The sequence below is a fragment of the Simochromis diagramma genome, unplaced genomic scaffold (assembly GCF_900408965.1).
Source record: "Simochromis diagramma unplaced genomic scaffold, fSimDia1.1 OVJJ01000603.1, whole genome shotgun sequence".
Classification (NCBI taxonomy): Eukaryota; Metazoa; Chordata; class Actinopteri; order Cichliformes; family Cichlidae; genus Simochromis; species Simochromis diagramma.
In genome coordinates, this window is record NW_024387414.1 from 22,037,169 (window position 1) to 22,064,395 (window position 27,227).

A 27,227-nucleotide genomic window follows, 5' to 3' on the forward strand; every position below is an offset into this window, starting at 1 on the left:
TAGTGGCACGCGGGACACCCTGGTTCAATACACCCTCCCTTAGGCACTCCGCCCATCAGTCAGATTCTAGGCACAGATACCTGCTGGGAAAACCAATCTATATCTGGATGAATGGAGGAGGAGAGGCAAGGCCAGATCAATGTACAGATATTGATAAACGCAGCCATGCAAGGAGACTATACTCCTTCTGAACTCATTCACTCTCTCTCTCGCTCTCTCGGTGTGAAAAGATTAGGAATCGAGATGAACTGCTGAGTAAGGTTTGCGGGTGTATTTGTGTGTGTAGATGACAAAAGAGACACTGTAGCGTGCTGGCAGATACTACAGATAGAGCAGGGAGGGAGAGGATAGGAGAGAAAGGGAGTCGAGATACATAGAAGAGACACAGATTACCACCACAGAGCTCAGTAATGGTGTGTAAGGGCAGCACGTCAATAAAAAAATACCTCCCGTTGCAGCGCGGTGGACTGCTGCCGCAGCCTGTACGGCACGACACCTGCTGACTCCCTGATCTACCTCAAATTACAATGATGCTCTCACACTGAGCTTCTGTGAACTACAACATCCACTGGCTGTATCAAACACACAGATAGATACCCAACATTCATATCCACGGACACATGCATAAAATCCCACATGCGGCTGCAATGCTGATTTCATTCAGAGGTTCAGCATCAGGGTTTGATCCCCCTCCTGCGATGCCCTGTTGGGGTGGTGATTTTTATATATATATATTTTTCCAAATCTCCTTCCCCTCCCTCTCTTCAAAGAGACGAGGCTTGACATCCAGGTGTTTTATAGTATTTGTGGCTCTGATCATCCATCAAGCCGATCGATCACTCTCCCAGCAGCTTTTATTAATGATCTTGTCAGCCAGCCCGCTCTCGGGTGCAGCCGCTTGTCCAGAATGATAGATCATTAGCTAGTCTGCCTGCTATTTATTCTCTCATGACCTTGTCTCTCTCCATTGTTGAGTGGGCCGAGTTATGAGCGCCAGAACATAATTCACTATTGATTCTGTATTTTTTTCTTTTTTCTTTTTTTTTTTAACCAAAAAAAGTTTTTTTTTAAAAGCAAAAAAGTGGTGAAGCAATCTACACACAAATATTCACTCCAAAACAAGCTGCTAATATCTACATGCTAACACATTACTGGTAAAGTTAATATGTGTCAAATGTGTTTAGTTAACTAAGCTAGCTGGGCACATAGAGTACAAATAAGGCTGAAGTTAATTGATTGGATAAATCATTTTTGGGGGTACTGCGTTTGGAATTTGTTTCAATAAATAAAAAAAAACACAATTTCTGAATTGTGTTGTTCTTTCTTCCTTTTGTCTTGACTTTAGAAACATACAAAGACAATGACAGAGATTCTGATCATGTATGAGTAAAAAGTTTTACAGGACTATGCAAGACTGTGAAAAACTGAGTTCATCCCATGAACTTGTAGAACCACCTTTAGCAGCAATAACAAGAAGTACATGTGACTGTATGTGTATGAGTCTTTACAATGTTTCTTTTTTTTATCATTGAGGTTTGTTTATCCACATCATTTGAATCACACTGAGGTCATTGCATTGACCTTGACCATGCTGTTAGAGATTTGCTGCTGTGCTTGGGATATTTGTCCTGTTGTATGACCCAGGTTAGGCCAAGCTTAGGTTTTCTCCAAAACGTGGCATTGTGCATCACGACCGACTATCTCCACTACCAGAAGTCTTGTGGTTTGGTCAAATGTAACATTACAACCCTAAGCTATACTGCTATTGTTGATTGTTGATTCAGTTACTGCAAGGTGCCCAGTTCTGGAGGCTGCAAAACACATCATACTTGTTTAGTTATTTTCTAATTGCACCATCATTAACTTTTATATTTAGCATGCTAACTGAAGTCTGCAGAGACTGAGTTATAGCTCTTTTTTGCAGTTTCTCTGAGCATTGCGTAGTCTGACTTTAGGGTATGTTTGGTGGGATGTTCACTCCTTGGAAGATTGACATCTATCTTGACTGTTTTCTACTTATAGAATGACAGAATTCAAATTGTTTGGAAATGGCCTTAAAACCTTTACCAGAAGGATGAGCAGCAACAACTGTTTCGCTAAGATCATTGCTCATCACACACCTTCCATCCATCCATTCTCTTCTGCTTATCCTTTTCAGGGATGCGGGGGGCGCTGGAGCCTATCCCAGCTGTCATAGGGCGAGAGGCAGGGTACACCCTGGACAGGTCGCCAGTCTGTTGCAGGGCTAACACAGAGACAGACAACCATTTGCACTCACATTCACTCCCGCATTCACACCTATGGGCAATTTAGATTAATCAATTAACCTATCCCCACAAACTGCATGTTTTTGGATGGTGGGAGGAAGCCGGGGTACCCGGAGGGAACCCACGCAAGCACAGGGAGAGCATGCAAACTCCACACAGAAAGATCCCGGCCTAAAGGTGGAATGGAACTCAGGACCTACTTGCTGGCCTTAAAACCTTTACCAGACGGATGAGCAGCAACAACTGTTTCGCTAAGATCATTGCTCATCACACACCTGACCAGCAAAAATCCCCAAACTTCTAGTTTTATAGAGGTGCTCACACTTGCTAATGATAATTTAATCAAGTGTATTTGATTAGCAGCACCTGACTGCTGCTTACCCTCTTAATTCATATGGAAGTTGTAAAGATGTACTTAGTTTTTCTACTTCTACATTAGTAAATATAGTGCAGTGGAGATCTGGCACTGTATAGGCGGTGTTAATTAGACAACTGCATTGTGGAGCCCATGCTAGGCACATGGGCTATCGCTACACCTGACTATTGCTGGTGGTTGGAGGTGGCCAGCTGGAACATTAACATATTTCTCTTCATCTGGAAAGAATGAGTTTGTGGACATAACTTGATGGAAATCCTTCTTTTGAGGAGTAAGGCCTGTTTCAGAGGAGGGGATTTGTCTTGATGGTGGGAGAATCAGAAAATCAGCTCCCCTGGTTCTTCACAAATTACAGCCTACTAAATAGTTGTTGGGATAATTCAGTCAATGATGTGATGGGCAGACAATCCCTTGAGTCACGCTGCCAGTATGGCTGAAAACATGTTGTGGAACACCACAGTGAGACTTAAGATAATTAACAGATAGTAACGAGGGGCAGAGAAGAATAGAAAGGAAGCGACTGTAACGGAATAAGAAAGAGGGGGGGGAAAGGGCAGCAGAGAAAAGGGCAAAGAGAAAACAGCAAGTTGGCAGGAGTTTCACAGGAGCAAAGCCCGAGGCCGAGCCAGTGAGGTGTAAGTAGCTTCAGAATAAACATGAGCTCCATGTAAACAACAACCTGCCACTACAAGCGTCGGATACGCACCCACACAGGCCTGGTGGGGTTCTGGATTCACTGATGTGTGTTTTCATGTGTGTGTAGCGAACACTTGGGCGTCCCTGGGGCTGAAAGCCTTGCCTGTCATCCTCCCATCACTCGTCTCTCTACCCACTTACATCCATAAGCCTGTCATGTTGATCAAGTAGCCGCAGGCCCAGAGCCTTTTGTGACTGTCAAAAGTGTGCACGTGAATGTTTGACTGTATAATTATAACCCGATTTTCAGTCTGTCTGCAGCGTACAGAACAGAAGAGCAGCGAATTAAACAAAAAAAAAACTTTACCTTGAATTCAGAGGCTATTGTGTTTGTGTGACTCACTGCTTCAGTCTGACCTGTTTATTATGCAGTCAGAGTTGAGAGAGAAGAAGGAGGAACTTCTTTCTCCTCCAGATTTATTCATGATGAATGGCTTTCATGTTCAGAGCAGCATGGCGGCTGAGACTTCTGTGGAGTCGGAGTGACAGAGGATATGTGTCAAAGTAGGATACCATGTGCACAATCCTCAAAGTACACAGAGCGCATACGGTGTTGACCAATGTGCAAATGCTGCGTTGCGTCAGAAAGAGCAAATATCCATTGCTTATTGTAAAAATCTGGCATGCCAACGCTCTGATTCAGACTATCAACACAATTAATAAAGTTAAGCTATATATATATATATATATATATATATATATATATATATATATATATATATATATATATATATATATATTATAGTACAGGGTGGGCCATTTATATGGATACACCGTAATAACATGGGAATGGTTGGTGATATTAAAGTCCTGTTTGTGGCACATTAGTATATGTGAGGGGGCAAACTCCTCAAGATGGGTGGTGACCATGGTGGCCATTTAGAAGTCGGCCATCTTGGATACAACTTTTGTTTTTTCAATAGGAAGAGGGCCATGTGACACAAACAAAACCACCGCTATTGGTCTGACACTAACCCACATTGGATGGATCCCTCCAAGACTGTTGGAACAACAAAAGTGATGGTTTGGTGTGGTATATGGGGTGCAACAATAGTGGGTCCATTCTTCATCAATGGAAACCTCAAGGCCACTGGATATTTGAAATTGCTACATGATGATGTGTTTCCCTCTTTATGCACTGAATCTGGCACGTTCCCTCAAGATGGTGCACCACCACATTATGGGTGCCAGGTCCGAGCATTCCTAGATGAACAGTTTCCTGGAAAGTGGATTGGTCATCGTGGGCCAGTTGAATGGCCCCCAAGGTCTCCCGATCTGACCCCCTTGGACTTTTATCTTTGGGGTCATCTGAAGGCAATTGTCTATGGTGTGAAGATACAAGATGTGCTGCACCTGAAACTACGGATACTGGATGCCTGTGCTGGCATTTCTCCTGCGGTGTTGCTATCAGTGTGTGAAGAGTGGGAGAAGTAGGGTTGCATTGACAATCCAACACAATGGGCAGCACATTGAACTCATTTTATAAGTGTAAATAACTCATGAATAACTCATGAAAGAATAAAGTTACGTTGAAACCAAGGAAAGGAAATGTCTAGAGATCGTGACTTAAATAACAAAAAGACTGGAGGTGGCAGAGTTGAAGATGTTAAGACTTTCACAACAAGTGGACAAGATTGGCAAGACTAGAAACTAATACATCAGAGGGACAAAGTTTGAGAGGTAAGGCTGAGATGGTTTGGACATGTGTAAATAAGGGATAGTGGATATATTGGACAATATATTGCTGGTAGAAGAGAAGACCACAGGGTTTGTGGATGCTGTGAAGCAGGACATGCAGAGAGTTGGTGTGACAGAGGACGACGCTCAAGATAGGGTGAGATGAAGGCAGATGATCTGCTGTTTCTAACAAACTACAGTGGAGTAAATCAGCAGTGATGTGCTGGAGCTGCACTCTGTTTTGATAAAAACTAACTTAGCACCTCTATGAATGAAAACAGTTTAATTCCCTCTTAAAAGGTGAGATGATGGAGAGCAGTTGATGTTGACCTGCTATAGCATAGTATGGCTATAATTCTGGAAAAAGAAAAGCTTTGTCACTTTTAATTTGAAAGTCTCAATATACATGATTATGTTTTTTGATTTGGTTTAGAAGACACAGCTGATTGCTTAAAGGTCTCCATCCACCCTGAAGTGAAGCTAACACTGTCTGCCATCAACAAGACCCATGCTGGGATAGGTTTCTGAAAGGCAAGCACAGAAAATGACGCAGTGATTCAATCATTTGGCATTTGATTAGCGTACCTGATGCAATAAGAAAAGTTAATGTTAATAGGAAAAGGAAGCTAAATATGCAGATAGGTTTACATAAAAAAGTGAAACTGTGGAAAAAAAGGGTACAATCAGCATAACATGAACTCTGTGTTAGCTTCTTTGTACCATCACCTTTGCCACAAACACTGTTTATATCTCAAATACACAAACGGTCTCATTGGTGTCCCCCATAACCCACCCTCCAGGACCCTGGGGCCCAATAAGCAGCCATCTGCAGACAACCTCTTCCACCACGCTCTGGCAAACATGGGCGAGTGCGTGCGTGTTTGTGTGTGTGAGAGAGAGAGGCAAAAAGGGGAGGTAGAGACAGTTCAAGGGCACGAGTACTCCATCAAGTTGAGTCCAGGGAATAGCCACCACCTTCCCTGGCCCCTCCCGTGTGTGCACCAGGTGAGCACCGAGACCTGTCCTTGGTGCTCGCCTGAATACACACAGTACGGTGCACTGATTACTTCACACCACACGCGCTCTTCAGTTTGAATTTGACCCTCTGCTGCTTCGCTGCAGCCTCCGTGTGGCAGCCCCAGCCTTCTTGCCCGTGGCCCCAGCTGACTCCCGGCTCTGGCGTGGGTGGTTGGGTGGGGTGGCGTGGGGATTTGGGGGCACTGAAGCTGTCCTCTGGTGCTCTTGCAGCCCTGCCTGCTCATCCATCCTAGCCTGCCAGCCCACAGATCGATAGCTCTGCTCTCTTAATCAGGTCTCTGGTGACTGTGGGCGGACGAGTGCGTGTGTGTTTCTGTGTGTGGACAGAAGGTTGTATCAGCTGGGGGCTGCACTTGTATTTCTTTCTATCTTCAGTCCTCTGACTCTTCACCACGACTGTTTATCTCAACCGTATCGCCTTGGCTCATTCTCCTCGTTGCTTATTGCCCCGGCCGTATCACTTACTTCATGCCCTTTGCTGACTTTATTTTTTGCATATTAATTTCTTTCACCCTCATTTTCACAGCTGTTGTTAGGAATCCAATCACTGTGACAGTCCTGCATCGTATTTTTGTCTTCTTTCCCTGGCTTTACTTACATCTCTTCACACGCTCTCTGCACACTCTGGCGGCACGCCAGGGTTCATCCGAGAAGAGTCTCACAGCCGAGTCGGTCCCGGTACCACTGCAATTTGTCGTAACTCGTGATGAAGACAGAAGAGGTTAGACATTGTAGGAATGGAGATGAGAACCGATGAGAGGTGAGAAGAGCGAGCGGAGCGAGAGGGTTAGTCAGATGGAGTGCGGGGCATCCAGCTGTGGTGTTGTGCCTTGCTAGAGAATCCGCCTTCAGGCTCTCATTGCACCTGCATCGCCACAGCTGCACAGACACAGTGTAACACTCTTTGGGAAAAAAATAACTTCCAAAACACTTTTTAATTAAAAATTTCCAAAACTTTTTAATTTTCATATGAAAACTGTTATTCCAAGTGCATCAGTGTGTTTACAAAACTAAATCAACCCAACAGTGTTCATCGTCTTTCTCCTGATTTACCACCGCACCGGCTTTCATTTTGTTTAGTGCAGGTTTAATTAACCATGATCCTTGATTCTGGTTACACCACTTTACCACAAAAAGCTGTCATTGTGCATTCTCTGATCACACCATTTTCACTAATCAAACATCAGAATATTTCAATAAGAGCATATTTACCAAACGCTGCTTCTGGGTTTGAGCATTTTTTTAGTGGAGTATTTGAAAATCCTGGTCATCACGATCCATGCACACCACAGCTAGCTGTTCCCCTCTCATTAATGCAGATTGAAGAGCGGACCCCTCAGTTTCGCTGGGTGCAAAACACTTCACAAAGTGTTTGAAATTTCATATTTATTTTTTGTTTTCCAAGAGCTGCCACAAACATTTGCAACCGATTCACATTTTTTTTTTTTTTTAGCTCTAAAAAGGTCCTCTACGAACCTTTCATTGTGGGAAAGTAGCATCATTTGAAAGCACACTCACAATTGAAGTGGTTTTTTTTTTTTTAATATGATAAGCACTTCAGTAGAAGACAAAGGGTCTTCTTTTTGATTCCTGAAGACAAGAAGTTCCCTCAAGTTTGAATCAAATCTCTTGGACCTAAGTCATGACCTGGATAACAGCAAACATGTACAGAAACACTGTTTTTACCACACCTTTTTGAAGCTAATATGGCTAATTTTGTGTCGCTAACACTGTGTCTCCTTGCAGAGGTTCTGTTTAATACTGCCCTAAACAAATATCAGACTGATGATTTCCACAGTTTTCCAATGTCACAGAAGAGTAAAAAGTGGTAGACAATAAACATGTTTGCCCAGTGACTGAATGATGGTACTACTTGCTCACTGCAACTACTTGCATTTAGTTAGTTACAGATTGCAATCAAAGGAGCTTGCAAAGAAAACTACGATGACCTGGATGACTGAGAACCTTCACAGACATACAGATTGCAATGTGACTCCACAGGCGACCTCCTAATGGGAGGAAACCTGTCTCCCAGCAATCATAGACTGACTGCACTCACTCTCAGAGAGATTGGCAAATAATTAATAACAGGGTGCAAACATATTGCAATCAATCTGCATCAGTTTCCACCAATGGGCACAAACTCTTTGTAACTGGGGACTTGAGTCGCCTGGTTGCCAGCTGGCTGTGTTCTGGTTACATAGTTAAATCACCGTAGCAACAACTACTTTGTGGAGGAATTTCTGTTTCAAACCTGCGAGGTTCTGCTTGGACTGAATGTAAGAAGTTAGTGTGAATTTCTGTAATCTGGCTTTCTGTGTTTGAAGACAGCAATGTATTTACAATTTTTCCTGATATATCTGATTTTTGCATTTATTTGCCAACTTGACCCCATTCACTCGCAAACTGTGAAACTGGCTGTCTCCTTTTTATTTGCCATTTTATCAGTCTTGATGCACCAATGTTGTTTTGAAGATGGCAGCTGATCGCAAGTGGTTACATACCTGTTCAAGGTCACGAGGTCACAAGTTCATTGCACACAGTCGCAAAACCTTTGATTATGATGTGCCCTCCGCTGTGTATTACATTTTACATATAAATTATATATATAGTGTATTTATAGTTGCGGATAAGTTTCCTCAAATGTTAGCTTCCACGATGTTCCATGATGTCTTCATCTACTTTTCTGCCTCCTCTCTGTCTACCTGTGTGCAGAGAAACAGCCGTGTTTCTCTCTGCTGATGTACACCTGCAGTTCTTTATCCAGGCACCTGTATGTTGTCATGCAACTTTTCCAGTCATGAAAAGAATAGTCGCAGGAGGTCCTTCTTGTTGACCTTGCCCATCTGATTCCTCGGCATCTCCTCTACCACCACCAGGCCTGTAGGTATGGTGTAGGGTGCCATGTGCTCCCTGCAATAAACACCACTGTTAATATGGATGCACACACAAATACGCAACAACAACAAAAAAAGAAAAAACAGCAAACAACTGCAAAACAAAGGCTAGCCCTGTGGCGGAGTAGTCGAGATAAGGAAACGTCCTTCATACACTCTGCTGTTCTTCTCCCTTAATATCCCCAATTCGCCTTCCAGGCACAGACAATCCCCCTTCGTACAAAAACAATATAATCACTGCAAGATGAAATAAAAAAATAAAAATAAACAAATAATAAAAAGGGAAAACAGAAGGCTGTGATAATTAAAAGTGTTTTATTTTTTTCCGTTTTGAATGCCTGGTTGTTACGTCAAGTCTTGAAGCCCGGAGCTTTTTTTATCATCTTCTAACCTAGTTTGTTTGTTTGTTTGTGTGTGTGTGGACGCGCGCGTGCTTTGGTGTGCAATCCAGTTGTGCGTGTGTGCGAGCATAATGACTGATATGACCGCCATCAAACACTCCTTTCAGCAGATGTCCGCGTGTTTCTGACTGAGTGAGTGAAGTGTGAATATATACGCATACATACACGTCTCTGTAACGGGGGCTTGCGTGCTTGTGTCGCCGATTTCTCCAGGGCAATGTGTTCCTGCATGTCTGCGTGCACGGGTGCGCGCGCACAAGCCTGAGCGTTCGAGGCGGTGTGAGGCAGTGAGGGTGAGACAGAGATTCAGACTGACAGCTGAAGCCAGGGCACTGAAGAGTGAGCATCCATCTACTTGTTTATGTCTCATTTTATCTCTTTCTCGCTCTCCCCTACACCCAGGCCTCAGCAGAGGGCTGTGTGCTGGAACTGTCTGTCTTCTGGGAGGACCCCTGGCTGCAAACACTGTGTGTGTGTGTGTGTCTGTGTGTGTTAACCTGAGTCACAGGCAGTAGTTGTAATCTACCATACTGGACCAGCAGGCGATAGCAGTGGGATCTAACATCCATACACCATATGGAGCTCACAGCAGTACACACACTCACACACACACTGCGCTCTACAAGAATTCAGTGATGTAAATAAATGACACTGGTGGGTTGTAGAAAGTGTGGAGGACAAAAACAGATGGTTGGAAAGTGAAGAAAGGGTGTAAAAGAGAGTGAGAGCAGATTTTTTATGAAAACAGACTGGAGGAGATAAAAAAAAGACTGTTTGTGTCACTGCAATGTGGAGGGTGAATGTCACCAGTAACCGTCTCTAGCAGACAAAATAAACTCAGCTGACATTTAGGAAGCGAGGTGAAAAAAAACAAACAGTTAGGTAGCAGGACAAAGTCCTCTGTAATAATCATTTGTTTGCTTCCTCCACAGCTTCTTCTTCTTTTTTATCTCCCTCATTAGTCCATCTCTGGCCTTTCTTTCTCTCACATCCTTTGCTATTGATCTGGGGACTTGAAGGCCAGTCACTGGGGATGTGTGTGCTGCTCAGAGACACACACAGTCTGAATTAGGTGCCTCCATTTGGTCTACTAAACTACATAAAATTGAACTAGTAGTTTAGCTTTCAGTTCTAAGGTCCTACAAGTCAAGACATAACAAAAAAAAAATCCAGCCCTTTCCAGGTCCTGAAATTAGGCAATGACAATGTCAGATGAAGAACAAAACATGACATATTACACCATGTCATTATTTATTTAGCAAAAATAAAGTGCAATAACCTGAAGCAATGGTTTTCTGTATGACTTTATCAGCTTCTCACATTATTGTGGGAGAACTCATAGCCCTCATCTTTACAATGCTGCTTCAGTTTATTGAGGTCAGTGAGCGTTCATTCATGCACAGCTCTCTTAAGTTCCCACCCCAGTATTTAAACCAGGCCGAAGTATGGACGTTGGACCATTGCAATGCTTTCTTTGATCTTTTCAGTCATTCTGTTGCAGATTTGCTGCTGAGCCCGGATCCCTGTCCTGTTGCATGACTCAGGATGGGCCAAGCTGTCAGACAGATGGCCTCACATTTGACTCGAGCATACTTTCATGGTTGACTCAGTGCCAGACTTGTTGAGTTTGCTCCTAATTGTACTGTCATGAACGTTAACATTTAACATGCTAACCGTTCTTCTTTTTTTAGTTTAGGAGTGATTCAAGCAGCTCAATTCTTTTCTCTATTTAAATGAAGGATTTTTTACCTTTTATTTTAACATTGCTGTTCTACTGTAATTGGACCTCCTTTTACAAGCCCCACCCACTGTTTATTCATCTCCTGCAAAGGCACGGTGATTAATTCGTTAGCACTGCTTGTGCTCACACAGTGACAAAGTCATCATGCATAAAACATCCCGAATCTCAAATCACCATGGCCACACAAATGCATAACACTGACTACCTCAGCTGAGAAGGCCCGATTAGGAGGATTTTATTGCTACAATGTTACTTTTTGTTTTATATTTTATATATTTTTTATTTGAACTATTTCTTCAAAGCAGCTTTATAAAACTAGATTTCTTCAGTGGGTAGTTTTATTTTAGATCAATTACTTCTAGTATGAAGTAATAGGTTAATTGCAAAGCTATGCCTTCAAAGTACTTTCCCCAGCACTGAGCAGAACTGACAAAGAGCTGTGAAGATTGTCCTTTTAAATCAGCTTAAGAAGACTTAACAAAAACACGGTCCTGTAATAATAATGGGATACGATGCTCTTTTTGGAGTTTGTTTTTGTGGATTCAGGATGATGGATTAGTTGTAAGTTATTCAGGTCACAATCTCCACTGGTGGTATGAGCTTGGAGTCCCCCTGGGCTGCAAAACACTTTTAAGGGTGGCAGGTGGTCCAGTGGCTAGTGGTGTTACATCTCTGTTTTTTCAAAAGCAACACTTTGCTTAAAAAAAAATCAAAGCTTTGCTGTTTAAAGTCTAACACCAGTTGAAACACCAGTTTAAAGCAATAAATCCATGTTTTTTCTCATATGACTGGGGTTCTCTCTGTAATACTGCAGTGTCTTTGTGTTACAATATAATTCACAATGCAAAGTCCATGTTTTAATAAAGTCTGCTTCCACTTGGACGTGTTTATCTGGTGAACAGAGTCCATTCCTGCAAAAGCAGAGCCACCTTAAACTTTTCTGACAGTTCACATATTTGCCTGAAAGAAAATACAGCATGCATTTTCACGCAGTGTGGATGTTAATATCAGCATAGCCTGATAGAATAGTACAGGTTTATGCAAAAATGTGGAAAATATCCCTATATGTAGCCTGTCAACAGCAATGTATTTGCTGGATATCAAAATAAAAGCAGGTATACAAACAGTGACGTTCACCCTGTGACAGCTGGGATAGGCTTCAGTCCCCCCCGTGACCTGAATTGAATAAGTGGGTAAGAGAGTGGATGGATTTTATGCACATAATGCTTACTTTTGTCTGCCTTACATGTTTGATTTGGCCGACTTTTTAAACCGGATGCCTTCTTGACTCAAGCTCAAAGGTGTCAGTATCTCCTCACCGGAGCTTGCTCACTTGCTTGGTGAATAAACCACAACACCAGTTGGTATGTGCATAATAAGAGACAAAATTAATTAGAAAGCTCCAAAAACAGTGCACAAAGTAAAGGTTATTCAGCTGAAAGTCACAGTACCTTGCCCAGGTCTTCAATTCTGGCAAAGTCATGCTCTTGCCCCTCTTCAGCTGCACTACAGCAGTGACTTTTTGACCCCACGTGGCATCTGGGGCTCCAATCACAGCAACATCTACAAGGTTAAATATGACAAAAAAAAATCAGACAAGCTGCAGGTAAAATTCAGCTACTCCTTTATTTTTGTCTTTCTCTACAGCAAAAGGACACCAAACTCATTTTTGATGAGTTACCTTCAGCACATAACTGCTGGATATTAACAGTGATCAAATGGTTGAGGTGCTGATTCAGGGCTTTGTGTGTCTTACAGTGGTGACATTACTTCATTCCACTTACCCGTGATGTCTGAATGAGCCAGAAGGTGACGCTCCACATCGAGTGCGCTGATCTTGTAGCCACCACTCTTGATGATGTCGACACTGGTGCGACCCATGATCCAATATACGCCGTCTTTATACACAGCGGTGTCTCCTAGAATACAGACAGGCCCATACAAGGAGGACAATGTGATGTAAGGGAAACAGGGAAAAATACAGTCATAATTTTCTGGAACACCATTTCTATAACAAGAAGTTATTAAGCCCAATTACAATATATATACACACCTAAAAACAAGGCTGATAATGAACTCAATTAAAAAAATTAAGTAATATTTTTTTATAGCTAAGAATAGGGAATGTAGGGTATGTAAACTTGTATCTGTGTGTAAGAGAGCGTGTGTGTTTGAGACACAAAGTCAGATAACAGTGGATGGATGAGTGTTTAAGTTGCCCCATCCTCCAGACATACATCCTCCACAGACCCACGCACACTCATACATAAGTTTCTGGGGGACAGGTGTGGGGGAAGGCGAGTACAGTATGTGGGATGAGGGGCGCAGCTGCGCTCGTGTATGACGAGCTGGGGAAATGGGTCAGTATGGATCAGTGGGGAGAGATTAGGGAGAGAAAAATGGACGGAGGAGGGAAGGAGAGGAAGCCTGAAAATAAGGATCAGGAATATATTCTTTAGCAGAATTATATTGGGGCAGTCCACAGCTGAAACAGAGTGGACGTAAGTGTGTGAGACACTGTGATGAAGTGAAGCATAGCAGTTAAGGTTGGATGAACAGGTTAAAAGGTCAGCGAAGGTCAGGGACTGTTCAAATATGCAAAGTGAACCTTTAAGTCTTAAAGCCAGCTGTGATGTTAGAAAATCTGACTCTTTTTCACACATTTATTATGACAACTTTTCACATCTTCCAGTTTTCATCGTGCTCAGCTGGGTTTTTTCTCTATCCAGGAAGTTGGTAGGTGGAGTTGGGAAGCTTGTTTGCATGAACCAGCAAGATCTGGGCTGAGCAGAGAGCAAAGTGCATAAAGGACTGCCATCTGGGTTATTTCTCTCTCTCCTTGGGCTCCTGGCCTCTTTTCCTCGTCTGTCTTTGGTTTGCTCTTCCAAACCAAAGACACAAAGACCCATGTATACACTCAGCCCTCCATTAAACACACTACTGGCTGACGTGACTACTTGAATATCTCAAAATTTCAAAACTGTCCCTGTGAAGTTTTCTAAGCAAACAGAAACTCTGGGAATTTTCTACTTTCTGCCAAGAAACAGTCCTCTCAGTAAATGCTCTGTAAAAATGTTACACTCTTGATTTTATTCGTATTTTTTCTATTAGCATATTCATTAGTGAGTTTTAGAGGTGCTTATAAACAGATTTAGCACTTTGTCCTGAGGATGTCATGAGCTCAGATTTTCACTACATAATTATTATGACCAAAAGAATTCTCTATAAGGACATTATTATGATGGCCATAGAAATCTTTAATTTACTTTTCATGTGTTTAGTGTCCTAGTCACACTTGGCTGGCAACACCTTGGCAACTACCAGGGTTGGTATGGAAAAAACTGTAGTTTCCATCTGGTTGGCAAGTGGTTGCTGGCAGTTGTTGTGAAACCAATTTCAAAAGCCTCAGTCACACAGGGCTTGGTCAGTGAACCCTCCAACATCCACAGGTTGTTAGGGAAGAATCTACAGGTACATTTGATCACAAAGAGGTAATACAGCCTGCATGTGATTGCTTTTTTGTGTTACTTTTCTGTGCATACTATACTACGATATACCCGCTACACACGTGTCTTTCCGGTGTACTGTGCACAGCTTGCAAGTTAGTATAAACCTATCCTTAAGATGCCACACAAATTATATATGATGTTACTGCACATGATATCACACGTTAGCCTTTCCTTTTGTTCCTGTTAAAGTAACTGGTTGCTGGCTGGAGCTTCATATTGATTAAAATTGTGTCAGCAGTTTAACTCTCAGTAAAAAAGTGCACAAAGCAAAATCCTTAAAGGCATGGTTGGACGTTTATTCCCCAAAATGCTGAACAATTCTGAGGGACATAGTTGCACTTGTAAGCTTTACACAGCACCCCTCAGCATTGCAAAAAACCTCAGTGTTGCCAGTTAAGAACATTTAAGGTAAAGCTGTGCGTGTTTGCAGACTGTAGCTGAAAAATATGGAGTCAATAAAAGAAAACAACTGCACCTGCCTCACCTGGAATCAGCACGAAGCATTGTAGGAGAGGGATTACATTTTGATGGTGGTCTGTTTTTACTGCCATCTTCCACCTGTCCTCTATTCCATCATTTAGTCTGTACTGCTAACCCCATATCCCTCCATCCGTCTTACCTATACGTCCATGTTTTCAGCTTCTCCAGCTCCAGTGCCACACAAACACAAACAAACTATGTTTTCTTACGTTTTCAATTCTATTTTTATGCTTCATTTTTTTCCCAACTACCTCTCAAACATCTCTCATCACATCTTCTGTTTCCTTCTCTCCACCTCTCTTCCTGTCTCCTCTTCCCCCCTCTTGCCTCTCCACCTCAGCATCAATAGAGGGCCCATCTGTTCCCATACATCATGCACTTCATTTCAGTTTATTAGCTGGGATAAATCATAAATATTTCATTATACATCACGGGCGGCTGTCGCCTGCACACCGACAATTTATCACCGCTGCCCTCTCTGCCGGCTTGCCACGGCGGCTATAAGCTTTCCAGTCTATTAAACAAGATTGATACAGTGTGTAAATTTAGATATTGGGAATTTCTTCACAGACCACTGCTCCGCACTGATAGGCCAGGGTAACAGGAGGGAGGAAAGGGAGGATGGAGGGAGAGGGGGAGAAAGTAGAGAGGCGAGCAGAGGAGCTGGTTTGGTGTTAACACCACTATCAGGGTAGTTACAGTTCCCCCTCTTTAAGATGAGGGGCAAAAGAAGAAGAAAAAAATGCAGAAATAATTTGGTTTCAGCCATGTAGCTCTCTCATCTTAAGCAAACAGATATGGAGAAATGAGCAGTTTACATGCACACTGATAAACTGTGTATCCTGCGTGGGCGTGTGTGTGCGCGCAAATTGAAACAGATAAAAACATACAATAAAATCAGTACATCTAGCTGTAGCGTCAAGGAAGAAAAGCTGCATTAACGAAGCAAACTCTGACAAAAGGGTTTGAAAAGGAACGCTCAGACAACATAGTTGAATTGAGTTTGAAGTACTTATACAGGACTCTTTGACCTTGTCTCTTTGAGGGGAAGGAAGTAACGAGGGATAGAACAACATGTTTGGAGAGACGCACAAGTGGGAATAGCGATTGGAGAACACAGACTGATAAAAGAGGAAAGAAGGGCGGGAGCGGGATTGTTGGGAACTGTGTTACTAGGACGTACATTTACACACACAAATATACACACATGCGTACTGTATGTACTCACACACAACACATGCGTACGCACACACACGCACACAATCACTACTTCAGGCATCAGAGACTCTCCGCCATTATGTGTTATGGCGTCTGAGGCAGATATGGCCGAATGGCTTTCCTAATTAAAACGATAAGAAGCCTAATTGCACTGGGCTTTCATCTCATTCTGAGGCATTAAAGAAAGTGAAGGCACACAGTGTGAAAAAAAGAAATAAAAATAGATCAAGAATTTAACTGAGGATGGAGGGTCAGAGGAAACTTCCACAGTGTCTTTCAGAAAACCAGGAAAATGACATTAGAGGGGTTTGCAGAAGCAGAAAAGAAAACATCAAATTATTTCAAACCAATAACAAGAAAAACAGCATCGTGAGGAGAGGTGAGCTACGAGCAGCTGCAATATTTCCAACTATTTAACCAAGATTACAGTAAAGCAGAAATTGCCTTTGGAAGGTGACTCATTTATTTTAACAAAAATGAATCGCTTTCACTCTTGCTGTGATAATTTTGCAGAATAAAAAATAAGCTTTTGTCGGTGATATCCTTGACGCAGGAAAACCAAACATATTATACTGAACAAACTGTAGGAAAAAAAGTGGAGAAATGAAGGGAAACTGTATAGTTAAAACAAAAGCTGGTGTATGTTTTTGACGGTATGATACAGTTGACAGAGCTGATATACACTGTATGGACAGGCTGGGGTTGGTCGGGGCCCCTTAGTTCAGTCACACAGGCCTGCAGTTGCTAGGGAAAAATGTGTAATCTGAGATTGGCTGGCAAGTGTTTGCTTGAGACTGCTCGCTGTTCCCAGGTGATTGGCTGCAAAGTGGGTATTACACCAAAAACAGAGAAAGTTTTTGTCTTCAGAGTAAAAGTTGTGCCTCACCACTACAACCAACACATGCCAAAAGCTGCAACTTTCACTTTGAAGGCAAGCATTCTCACACTTTTCAGACTCTCACTACCACGCACTGTGGTAATGAAACTGAGACCAGTTGGTACCTTCCATGCAAACTGCAGGTGATCATGTGCTACCGAACAAAGCAGTTTCAAAGCACAGTTTCACTAATAAACCGCAGTAATCAGAGATTCACTGACATCTGTTTAGACCTTTATGCATGATCTCACAGAGCTGCCACTTACAAACCTGTTAGGGAATTCACATTTTTCTGTTGTGGTTGCCAACAGGTCTTACCTGACGCCTTACCACGATATTCGAAACAATTCTGTGTATCTAACTTCATGAGAACAGTTTACCCTTCTCTGTCTCAGTATGACTGTTGGTGTGTTCCTAAAAAAGCTGGAAGTTGGAATTTCTGAGTTCTCAGTCAGAGCTGAAATCTGGAATTCCCCTTCGACTCGGATTTCCCACCAGGAAAGTCGGAAAAGACCCAGCAACCCCGAGTTAATAATCCAAGATGGCGGCACTGAACAGTCATAAAACTATAAAACTGTTCATCTGCACTGCCAGTGTTGTGTATTTATGACTGCCTAAATAAGCAATAAACAGCGCACTGACCAGCCTCCATCCATAATGTGCTGCAGCAGTTTTTAAATTAAAAGTATAAAAAGCCAGGGCTGCCCTTTGTCTCCGGTTCTGTTCATAATTTTTATGGACAGGATTTCTAGGCGCAGCCAAGTGGCGGAGGGCTTTCGCTTTGGTGGCCTCAGAATCTCATCTCTGATTTTTGCGGATGATGTGGTTCTGTTGGCTTCATCGGGTGAGGGCCTCCAGCTCGCACTGGAACGGTTCGCAGCCGAGTGTGACGCAGCGGGAATGAGGATCAGCACCTCCAAATCTGAGGCCATGGTTCTCAGCCGGAAAAGGGTGGAGTGCCCACTCCGGGTCGGGGATGAGTTCCTGCCCCAAGTGGAGGAGTTCAAGTATCTCGGGGTCTTGTTCGCGAGTGATGGGAGAAGGGAGCCGGAGATCGACAGACGGATTGGGGCTGCGGCTGCAGTAATGCGGACGCTGCACCGGTCAGTCGTGGTGAAGAGGGAGCTGAGTGTAAAAGCGAAGCTCTCAATTTACCGGTCGATCTACGTCCCTACCCTCATCTATGGCCACGAGCTGTGGGTAGTGACCGAAAGAACGAGATCGCGGATACAAGCGGCGGAAATGAGCTTCCTCCGAAGGGTGGCTGGCCTCTCCCTTAGAGATAGGGTGAGAAGTTCGGCCATCCGGGAGGGGCTCAGAGTAGAGCAGCTGCTGCTCCACATCGAAAGGAGCCAGCTGAGGTGGTTCGGGCATCTGGCAAGGATGCCCCCTGGGCGCCTCCTGGGCGAGGTGTTCCAGGCATGTCCCACCGGGAGGAGGCCCCGGGGCAGACCCAGGACACGCTGGAGAGATTATATCTCTCGGCTGGCCTGGGAACGCCTTGGTATTCCCCCGGACAAGCTGGAGGAGGTGGCTGGGGAGAGGGAGGTCTGGACCTCTTTGCTTAGGCTGCTACCCCCGCGACCCGACCTCGGATAAGCGGATGAAGATGGATGGATGGATGGAAGTATAAAAAGAAACAAGTATTATGATCCTATTTTTATATAGGATTTTATAATCCTACTTTTACTTCCTTTTTCTGGAACATGCTAAATTGGGAGTGGTGTCACTCCCGAGTTTCGACATCTGAAGTCCGAGGTATTTGGAACACAATGTGTGCCCCAGTGCACAAAGCAAAATCCTTAAAGGCATGGTTGGATGAGTGTGGTGGTGAAGATGAACTTTACTGCCCCACACAGACTCTTGTGCAACTGCACCGAACATCTTTGGAAGGGGCTAGAATGGCGAATGCAAGCCAGGTCATCGTGAAAATTTTAAAAAACTCCAGCAGGATGGTGTCCCAGAATTGGGAAGCTGTTACAGATCCAAGAGGAGGGGGGTCACATCCAAATTTGCCTATGAATTTAGATTGGGATGCCATAAAAGCTGCTGTAGGTGGCTAAATATTTTTTGTATGTTGTTATAGTTCAAGAAAGACAAAGCAGTAAATTAAGGGCACGTTCACGAGGACATGTAGTTATGTTTCACTAAAAATGAAGTTAATGCAGTTTACTCAGCCTGGAGCTTAAATTTTGGTCCAGGAAGGACAGGAAAGGCCCTCCTGCACAGGGTTGTTGTCTCAACCCATCGAACAAACTGTTTGCCTCTCTTGCAGAGTACCCACTCAACAAACACTCAGTGATGACAGGGAAGCAGAAAAGGGGCTCCACACTCATCTTCCTTACATCAGGAAATGTGACAAGATTCAACAGTCTCTTCTATTTTTAAAACTTGTCCTAAATTATTATTAATCCCCCTCATCGATGCTGCCTGTGCCTTAAAAATGATGCACTTGTATTACGCCCATTTTTTCCACACAACAATCCAGAACGACACAAAGACACACAGACAAAGTCTAGACGTGTTACTTTTCTAAGACAAAAAACGTGCGAAAGAAAAGGTCAGAGTGTGACATATGACAAAGGCCAACACTGCAGAAACAGTTCAGTCTGCTGCCACTAGCTTCACTGCGAGAGGTGCCGGGGAATGAAAGAATGAAAGAGAGAGACAACTAAAATTTCACAAAAACAGTTTCTGTAGAGGTGACAGAAGTCATCTCTTAGCTTGCCAGCACCTTCTAGCACCATAAGAGATTTCTGCTGCTACGGGAACACACAGAAATAAGTGTTTGTAATTCAGTGTGGTTTGAGTGCGACCTTGATCTAAGTACCATGCACTTGTGTTTGTGTGCATGCCCCACTCAACCCTGGAGATGTGGCTGGCATTTCACTTCCTGTAAAGTGTACACTTTCAGTGATAAGATGAAAATGTGTTCACATTCACATTTGAGCCCATTCTGGCTTGTAGTTTATGCTTTAAAAAAGGTATAAAAACACAACAACAACAGAACGTGAGCCTTGGGAAGGGTATGGAATAAATAAATAAATCTTATAGACATTCACACTCTCAAACAGCCTGAGCTTCTGGCTGATAGGGACTTACTTGTAAACATAATACTGACTTCAACATTAAAAACTTTAGTCATGTTAAATATGAACATCCAAGTCATAAATGGATGGACACGGTCAGCAACGATACTCAGGCACACTGTGGCATTTAAATGACGCTCAAATGCGGAGCCTATCATCTGAATGTCAAAGCAGACAGACTCATCAGAAAAAGGAAAATCTTTTCCAGTCTTCTGTTGTCCAATTATTGGTTGCAAATTGTACTCTTAGTTTCCTGTTTTTCTGCTGCTCTGTTTTAAGGTTCAGAGGTGCTCTTCTTCATACCTTGGCAGCAACAACTCGCTATTTGAGTTATGGTTTTGTTCCTATCAGCTTTAAGAAATCTTGGCAGTAATTCCAGATTTACGCAAAATATAGAAGTGAACCGTTGGGATAGTTAATGCTGTAAGTGATATGAACTCAGATTCAAGTCTGATGTTTAAGGTGATAAGAATACTTACATTTCACCTCGATGTCCTCATGGCTGAAAATTCCACATGCTGTAAAGGTGACGTCTTTAGCTGCCCTCTCTTTGACCTTCTATCTTCACTATTTACAGCCACCAATAGCCACTAGACAGGCTGCTCTGTAGGTGTTACACCTAATTAATTTTAATTGAGTGCCTTCAATCTACAGCATAGTCCCGTCCTCTGTATATCTTCTGAATACACCAATGTAGGTGGATGCAAACTTAAAAAAAAACAAAAACAAAAAACAGATATAAAATTTCAAAAAAGACTCCAAAACTCAAAAGTGTTTTTCCTTCTGACATTTTTTTGTAGAGCTGTTATTTGACAGACATAGAGTGTTTATACATGCCTCTACATGAGCATCGCTGAAGTGCTGAACATGAGCCTGACGAGGAGACGCTTCTCCTCTGCGGGAAGGTACAAGTGGAGTCAGGGTCTTTCAACCCATTCAGCACAACCTAAACTCTCACACTGCGGGTCAAAACTAAGCGCCCTCCATCACCGTGGAGAGGAGAGCCTTATCTGCAGAAGATGAGACAGGTCTAAATGTGTCATGCCTCTTCAGAGAGTGACTGTAAACACTTAGCATATATGAATATTAATGTTCCACATTAAAGCCCCGATGCCTAGATGGAAGTCTTAATGAGGATAAATAACAGACAGCCAAGCACCGAAATCTCAGCTCTGACATTATTTATCATCCTTAACTTTTGTCACAGCTCCTTTTTTAGTAATTAATATCATACAAGAAAGCACTTTGCACTTGGATGAGTGATCTAATTTGTTTAATATAATGCAATTAAAAGAGCTTGAATTGCTTTATGTTAATGTTACTGATTATATTCCTGGCTGGACTGCCTTTCTCAAAGAAGATAACAGGCTGAAGTCGAGGATTGATGTCTGTCTCAGATCTGCCACGTTCATCAAGGAAATTTAACCGCTTTTTACAAGCATCCACACTCCACAGAGTCACACAAATCTAGTCTCATTCAAGACACAGTTTTGCCTGACTTTGGATTCATAACAACTCTTGCCTTTTTGCCTTTCCCTGGAACAGACAGGTGAACGAGGTAAGAAAAAGAATCAGGAGGGAAGTTTAAAAATATTTTATGCATCTTCAGTTTACCAAAAACCCCAGAAAAAAACCCATCCTGTACACGATATGGTGTTTATTTACCTGCAACTAGTATTAATAAAACAATGGCCAACATGCGTCGACGTCTCAGCTGTAAAGTTGCATGGATGGCTGTTTGATCGAAGTGCTGCGGGGAGCGGGGCGTTGGATGAATCCCGTAGGGAGCACTGACATTGGAGTTAGGAGGACACGATGTAACTTGGGGTGAAATATGACATTGGGAACACAGAGAGGGATGGAGGCAGGGAAGAGGAGAGAACAGCTGGAAGCAAAAGACCAATGCACAAATGACTAGTGAAGGCTCTGCAGGATATGAGCCACACTCCTGTTTGTCTGTCTGCTGAGAATTTCCCCTGCAGATCTAAAGCTCACCTTTAAAGCTGAGGTTACATCTCTCTTGGTTGCACACAAGCACACACAAACACACACGCACACCCATACTCAATCAAATGTGTCCTAACACTCATGTTTGGTGAAATGAGATTCTGAAAAACGAAGCCCTGCATCATAATACAAATATGATAGATGCCAAAAAAAACCCAACCAAGTCCAAATTCATATTTTAACCACATTTGCAGCTTTTAAAAGAGCCATTTACCTCACATTAAAACCATTTGTTTCAAGCAATTTCGCATTAATGCTGCCAAATGAAAGACCAGACTTCATGAAAGGATTGAGAGGCAGTAACACAACAGGACCATCATGAAAGACAGCCTCTCTCAAAAACCCCCCTAATGTTTCTGCAGTTATTCTTCAGCTGCTAATTTTGAGGTGGAAAATCTTTGCTGCAAAAAGTGCAACCTGCTGATGGCAGACTTGGAAAATCTCCAAGTAATCCAGTCTTGTGAACAAAAACAGCTTTGATAAACTGAATGTTTCAGCTCCTCAGAAATCACAGTGAAATAAACAAAGACGTCCTGGACTGAATGATCAGCTTGCTATATGGTGGGTCAAAGTCACTAAAACATATCAATAACAGAATAGACTCATTTATTCATTCAACCATTCATCTCTTCATGCCTGTCTTTAAGGGGGACACCAAGGTGTTCCCAAGCCAGCTGAGAGATACAGTCTTTGCAGCGTGTCCTGGGACTGCCCCGGGATTTCTTCCCAGCAGGATATGCCTGAAATACCTCACCTACAAAGCATCCTAGTCAGATACCTGAGACACCTTAATTGGCTCCTTTCCTTTTGTGGAGGCTCTACACTGAGTCCCTCCCGCATGACAAAGCTCCTGACCCAATCTATAAGGGAGAGCCCAGACACCTTTTAGATTAAATTCCTTTCCACCGTTTGTATCTGCGGTCTTGTTCTTTTGGTCACTACTCAGAGCTCGTATCCAGATCACCGCAACAGGCTGGTACATCACCCATGTTACTACAGATGCCACACCTGTCTGTTAAATTCTTGCTTCGTGGATGTCTCACTTGTCAACAAGACCCTTTGACGCTCTTCCACTGAGGCATCAACTCATTCCCAACCCCGAGTGGGCATGCCACACTTTTCCAGTGTGTCAGCCAAGACAGCCCCACAGCATCCAGAGCCTGAAGAAACCTAAATCTCATCCAGCCCAGGGGCTCAGTCAACAGTTTTCTATTAAATTTGATGTTTTTATTTTACTACTTGGGTTAGATATGTCAGCTGACTAGTTTGCGTGTTTGTTTTCTGTCACAATGTTTAAAACGATTCATACAAAAATCTGTTTTTCTATCTCTGAAAAGCTGCTGGGAGCTCATGAAAGTTGCCCTAATAAACACCTTTCACACAGTTATGTAATTAAATAATTTAACCTCTCTGGGGCTAATAGTCAGATTCCAGGCTCAGTTTTATCCCAACTGCTCTCTGCAGCACAGCCAAACTTCTTATTAGTGAAATAAAAAATTCAAAAACAGCTAATGCTTAAGCTTCTCTTTCTTCCCATGAGTTCTGACTAATTTATGCATTCATAAATTACTCTTGGAGGAGTTCTGAGTTTTGTTTGTTGGCATCAACTAACAAATAACGAGCAAATCTGAAGCAACGCCTTCAGTCTCTCTTCTCACTGCTTCCATTGCCTTGCTGTATCTATATGTGTACAATAAATGGAATAACAAACGCTCTTACAGGCTTACTGGGTCAAGATGAGCTTTCTTTTTAGCTCTGGACAGCAGACAGACTGTATTGTAGAGCACAAAAGGAGGGCTAAAAAAAAGTGAGAAGGGATCAATGTGCTCAGAGATGTTTGTGAAGATGAGTGGAAAGAGAGAACGCTTAGGTGACAGCTTCCCTATCGAGCTGTCAATCACGCTACACAGCACCTGTTAACTCTGGAGAAGACACCTTTGGCCAGCTGAGAACCTATTGATCTAAACTCCCACTCGTTCTCTGCTTCTCAGATTTCACATTTCTTTTCCCATCTCTCTTTGCTTTTGTCAGTCTCCCCTGTTAGCATTGTTTTTGCAAAGTTCAAACAGAATTTTTTTAAAGACATTTTCTCCTCTTGCACAAAGCAATTGTGGCTAATCTAAAAAATGCATTTTTTCATTATGAATATTGAGGGCTGGTGTGCGTATTTTTCCTAACAGTCTCCCTAATGAGATACATTTAATCTAAAAATAATGAACCCAACAAAACACTGTACATTAACTCTATTGCCTTTCGACCTACAAGACGTCTAATGCAAAGTTATTATCATTTTCTATTTTCTTATTCATTTTTATTACATTTCCAGTTCAGGTTCAGTTAGCTGCCAGAGTGGATTTTCGTTTTTGTTTGAAAAATATTTAACTTTTTACAAGTTTTTATTAGTTTAGGCATGAAGGCTTTCACACACCGGACGTGTAAAAGTAGCGTGCACATTTCATTTGCAAGAAAATTTCACAGGACGAAATAAAACATCTGGTTTTCTGTTCCTTTTTTGTCTGCAGCAGATTATTCAGATCGCATCTTCTAAAATTTTGCCATTTGCAATCCACTTTAAAAGTTTGTACATCCACGTTTTTACAGCCCAACTCCATAAAGAAAATCTTGGTAAGAAATTTCGGTTAGCAGCCACCTTTTCCCCCAACCAGGCAGTTAAATCCCAGAGCATATAGAAAAAGTGAGATACAGAAATCTCCATGTGAAGGCCGCAAGAGATCAGCCCACTGTTAGCAAGCGAAAGATGGAGCGTGAGATTGAAACTGTGAAAGAAAAAAGTTGCTGTGTGAAACGTGGAGCAGGTGTAAGAGTAAAAAAGGAGACAGTGTGAGAAATGAGTTAAGAAGCTGGGAAGGAAGATGAAGTGCACAAGGTCTTCATCAAATTTTTGGACTTTGTCTTTCCCCCTTCTCCCTGCCTGCATGTGTATGACCTCAAACCTGCTCAGTAAACCCACATCTTGGATATAGTTTTACTTACTAAAAATTTCATATTTCAAAGTTTTCTATTATTGATATTTCAAATGTTCCAAAAGAAAACAAATAAACACAAGACAGAGTAACACTATTATAAGTTTATGTTTTTATGTCACTTTGGTGTGTTAAATAAATTCCTCAGTACTAAAGAGAAGAACAGAAAAGAAGCAAAAGCGTGAGTGGGAATAATTACCAAACTGATCTAACATTCACAATCATTTCGATGTAAACAGACAAAATGTTACTGTTCAACATTTTAAATGCACATCTCTTAATGACTGATGAGGGGATTCATATCGATTCAATAAATATTCACCTAAGTCGAGCAGGCACCAGGATAAAATGGCAAGCCTGTTTCAATCTAAAGCTCATAATAAACCTACCAGTATTTAATTCCCACTAATGAACACAAATCTATAATGTTTTAATTGCTTGACTTGTTTTAATATTGCAGATTTCAATCAGCTCTGGAACCACAAAATGCTTCAAAGGCATTTGTCATGCATGCAGGAGGGCTGCCAAATAGGGCTGGGCCATATCGTACCGTTCACGGTAATACTGGTATAATGTTGGGCAACGATAAGAAAATGAAATATCGCGATAGAATGTGGGTAAAATGCACATGCGCAGTGCCTTTGTTTTCATACGCACATGGCGGAAAAAGCATGGCGGTGACGGAGAATGAGAAGGGCGGAAGCGGATCTTTGAATGAAACGGATGAACCAGAACTGGTTTGTAAAAATGCTGCAACTTCAGTGGTGTGGAACTGGTTTAGCTTTCGTCCATCAGATACACAACAAAGCACTATTTTTGGTAGAGCATGCTAGCGGGCCGTCGTTATTACCGTGTTTTTTGGAAAATACAGCACACTTAAAATCAATCCTTTGATTTTTCTGAAAATCGACAGTGCCCCTTATAATCCCATGTGCCTTATGTATGAATTCTGGTTGTGTTTACTGACCTCGAAACGATTTTATGTGGTACACGGCGCTCGAAAAACTGTCAAATGTTTTAGTACGACTTTGCTAAGCTACGAAGCCAAACCGCTTGATGGATTGTCGGAGCATTACGGCTATCGTAGGCAGGAGCCTGGCGGAGTGATACGTACTGTGCTTCAACATAATATTACCGTATTGTGTGTGTATAACCTCTTTTTAAGTTTTGTGGATATTATACATGGTTATACTGAGGATATGTCAGCCAGTTTCCACTGGAAATGCCTTTTGGTTAAACTGTCAGCAAGGAATTTGCATTTGTGCTGTTAAATTTTTATATAACTTTAATGCAGATAAAAAACAGCTGCTCGTTTACGTGAAAATAGGTTGATTTTTTTTTTTGCATTAATAAAGTTGTGGAGTTTTAAAGTATTTTGTCTAGTCTCAATTATATCGTCAGTTATATCGTTATTGCAAATTTTCAAATGCATATCATGATAAATATTTTGGTCATATCGCCCTGCTCCACTGCCAAAGACCTGTGAACACACTGATTGGTAAAATCTGGATTTTTTTTTAAAATGTACTTGAGCTTGTTCTCGAGCTGAGTTAAAACACAAAGAAAGCAAAACAATGTGAATTTCCGACACAGCTGCTCTTGTTTGAATCATCGATTCACCGGAGAATTGAAGAAAATCTGAATTTGAAATTTGAAGGAAAAAAAAGCTGCATGTGTGTTGAAACTGGCATCAGCGAACACAGGCAGGGCAGGTAAGGTGTTTGATAGCTTCCAACAGAGTAGTCCACAGTGTGTGTGTGGCTTGAGGGACTGGTCTGTGGGGAGCTGATTGCACAGGCTCTCATTATGTGGCCAGTGGCTGTAATGGAGTGTGACAGCAACGTGCTGTGCTCTGGATCTCTGTCCTTCCAGCCTGCAAAGCCAATTAAACACACTCTGGCTTGCCCTGCTTCGTTCTCCATCACTCACTCCTTCCTTGCTGTTCCCCACTCCCGCCTCCACCACCATCG

At 42.4% G+C, this 27,227-nt stretch overlaps 1 protein-coding gene across 9 annotated transcripts in view; it reads right to left on the reverse strand.

Moving 5' to 3' along the window:
- Nucleotides 1–6,992: 6,992 nt before the first annotated feature.
- The window catches only part of acsf3 (acyl-CoA synthetase family member 3), a 37,090-nt gene continuing 16,855 nt past the window's right edge, over nt 6,993–27,227 (reverse strand). For 5 of the 9 annotated variants that reach the window (XM_040011597.1, XM_040011594.1, XM_040011598.1 and 2 more), the window contains exons 8-10: nt 12,878–13,012; nt 12,545–12,656; nt 6,993–8,967 (exon numbers count right to left, since the gene is read on the reverse strand). In XM_040011597.1, coding sequence (XP_039867531.1) covers nt 8,853–8,967; nt 12,545–12,656; nt 12,878–13,012 — 362 coding nt within the window. In that variant the 3' untranslated portion in view covers nt 6,993–8,852. Of the gene's footprint in view, nt 8,968–11,100; nt 12,430–12,544; nt 12,657–12,877; nt 13,013–27,227 lie in introns of those variants that run through there. The other 4 variants (XR_005693153.1, XR_005693152.1, XM_040011599.1 and 1 more) reach the window with 4 other exon arrangements.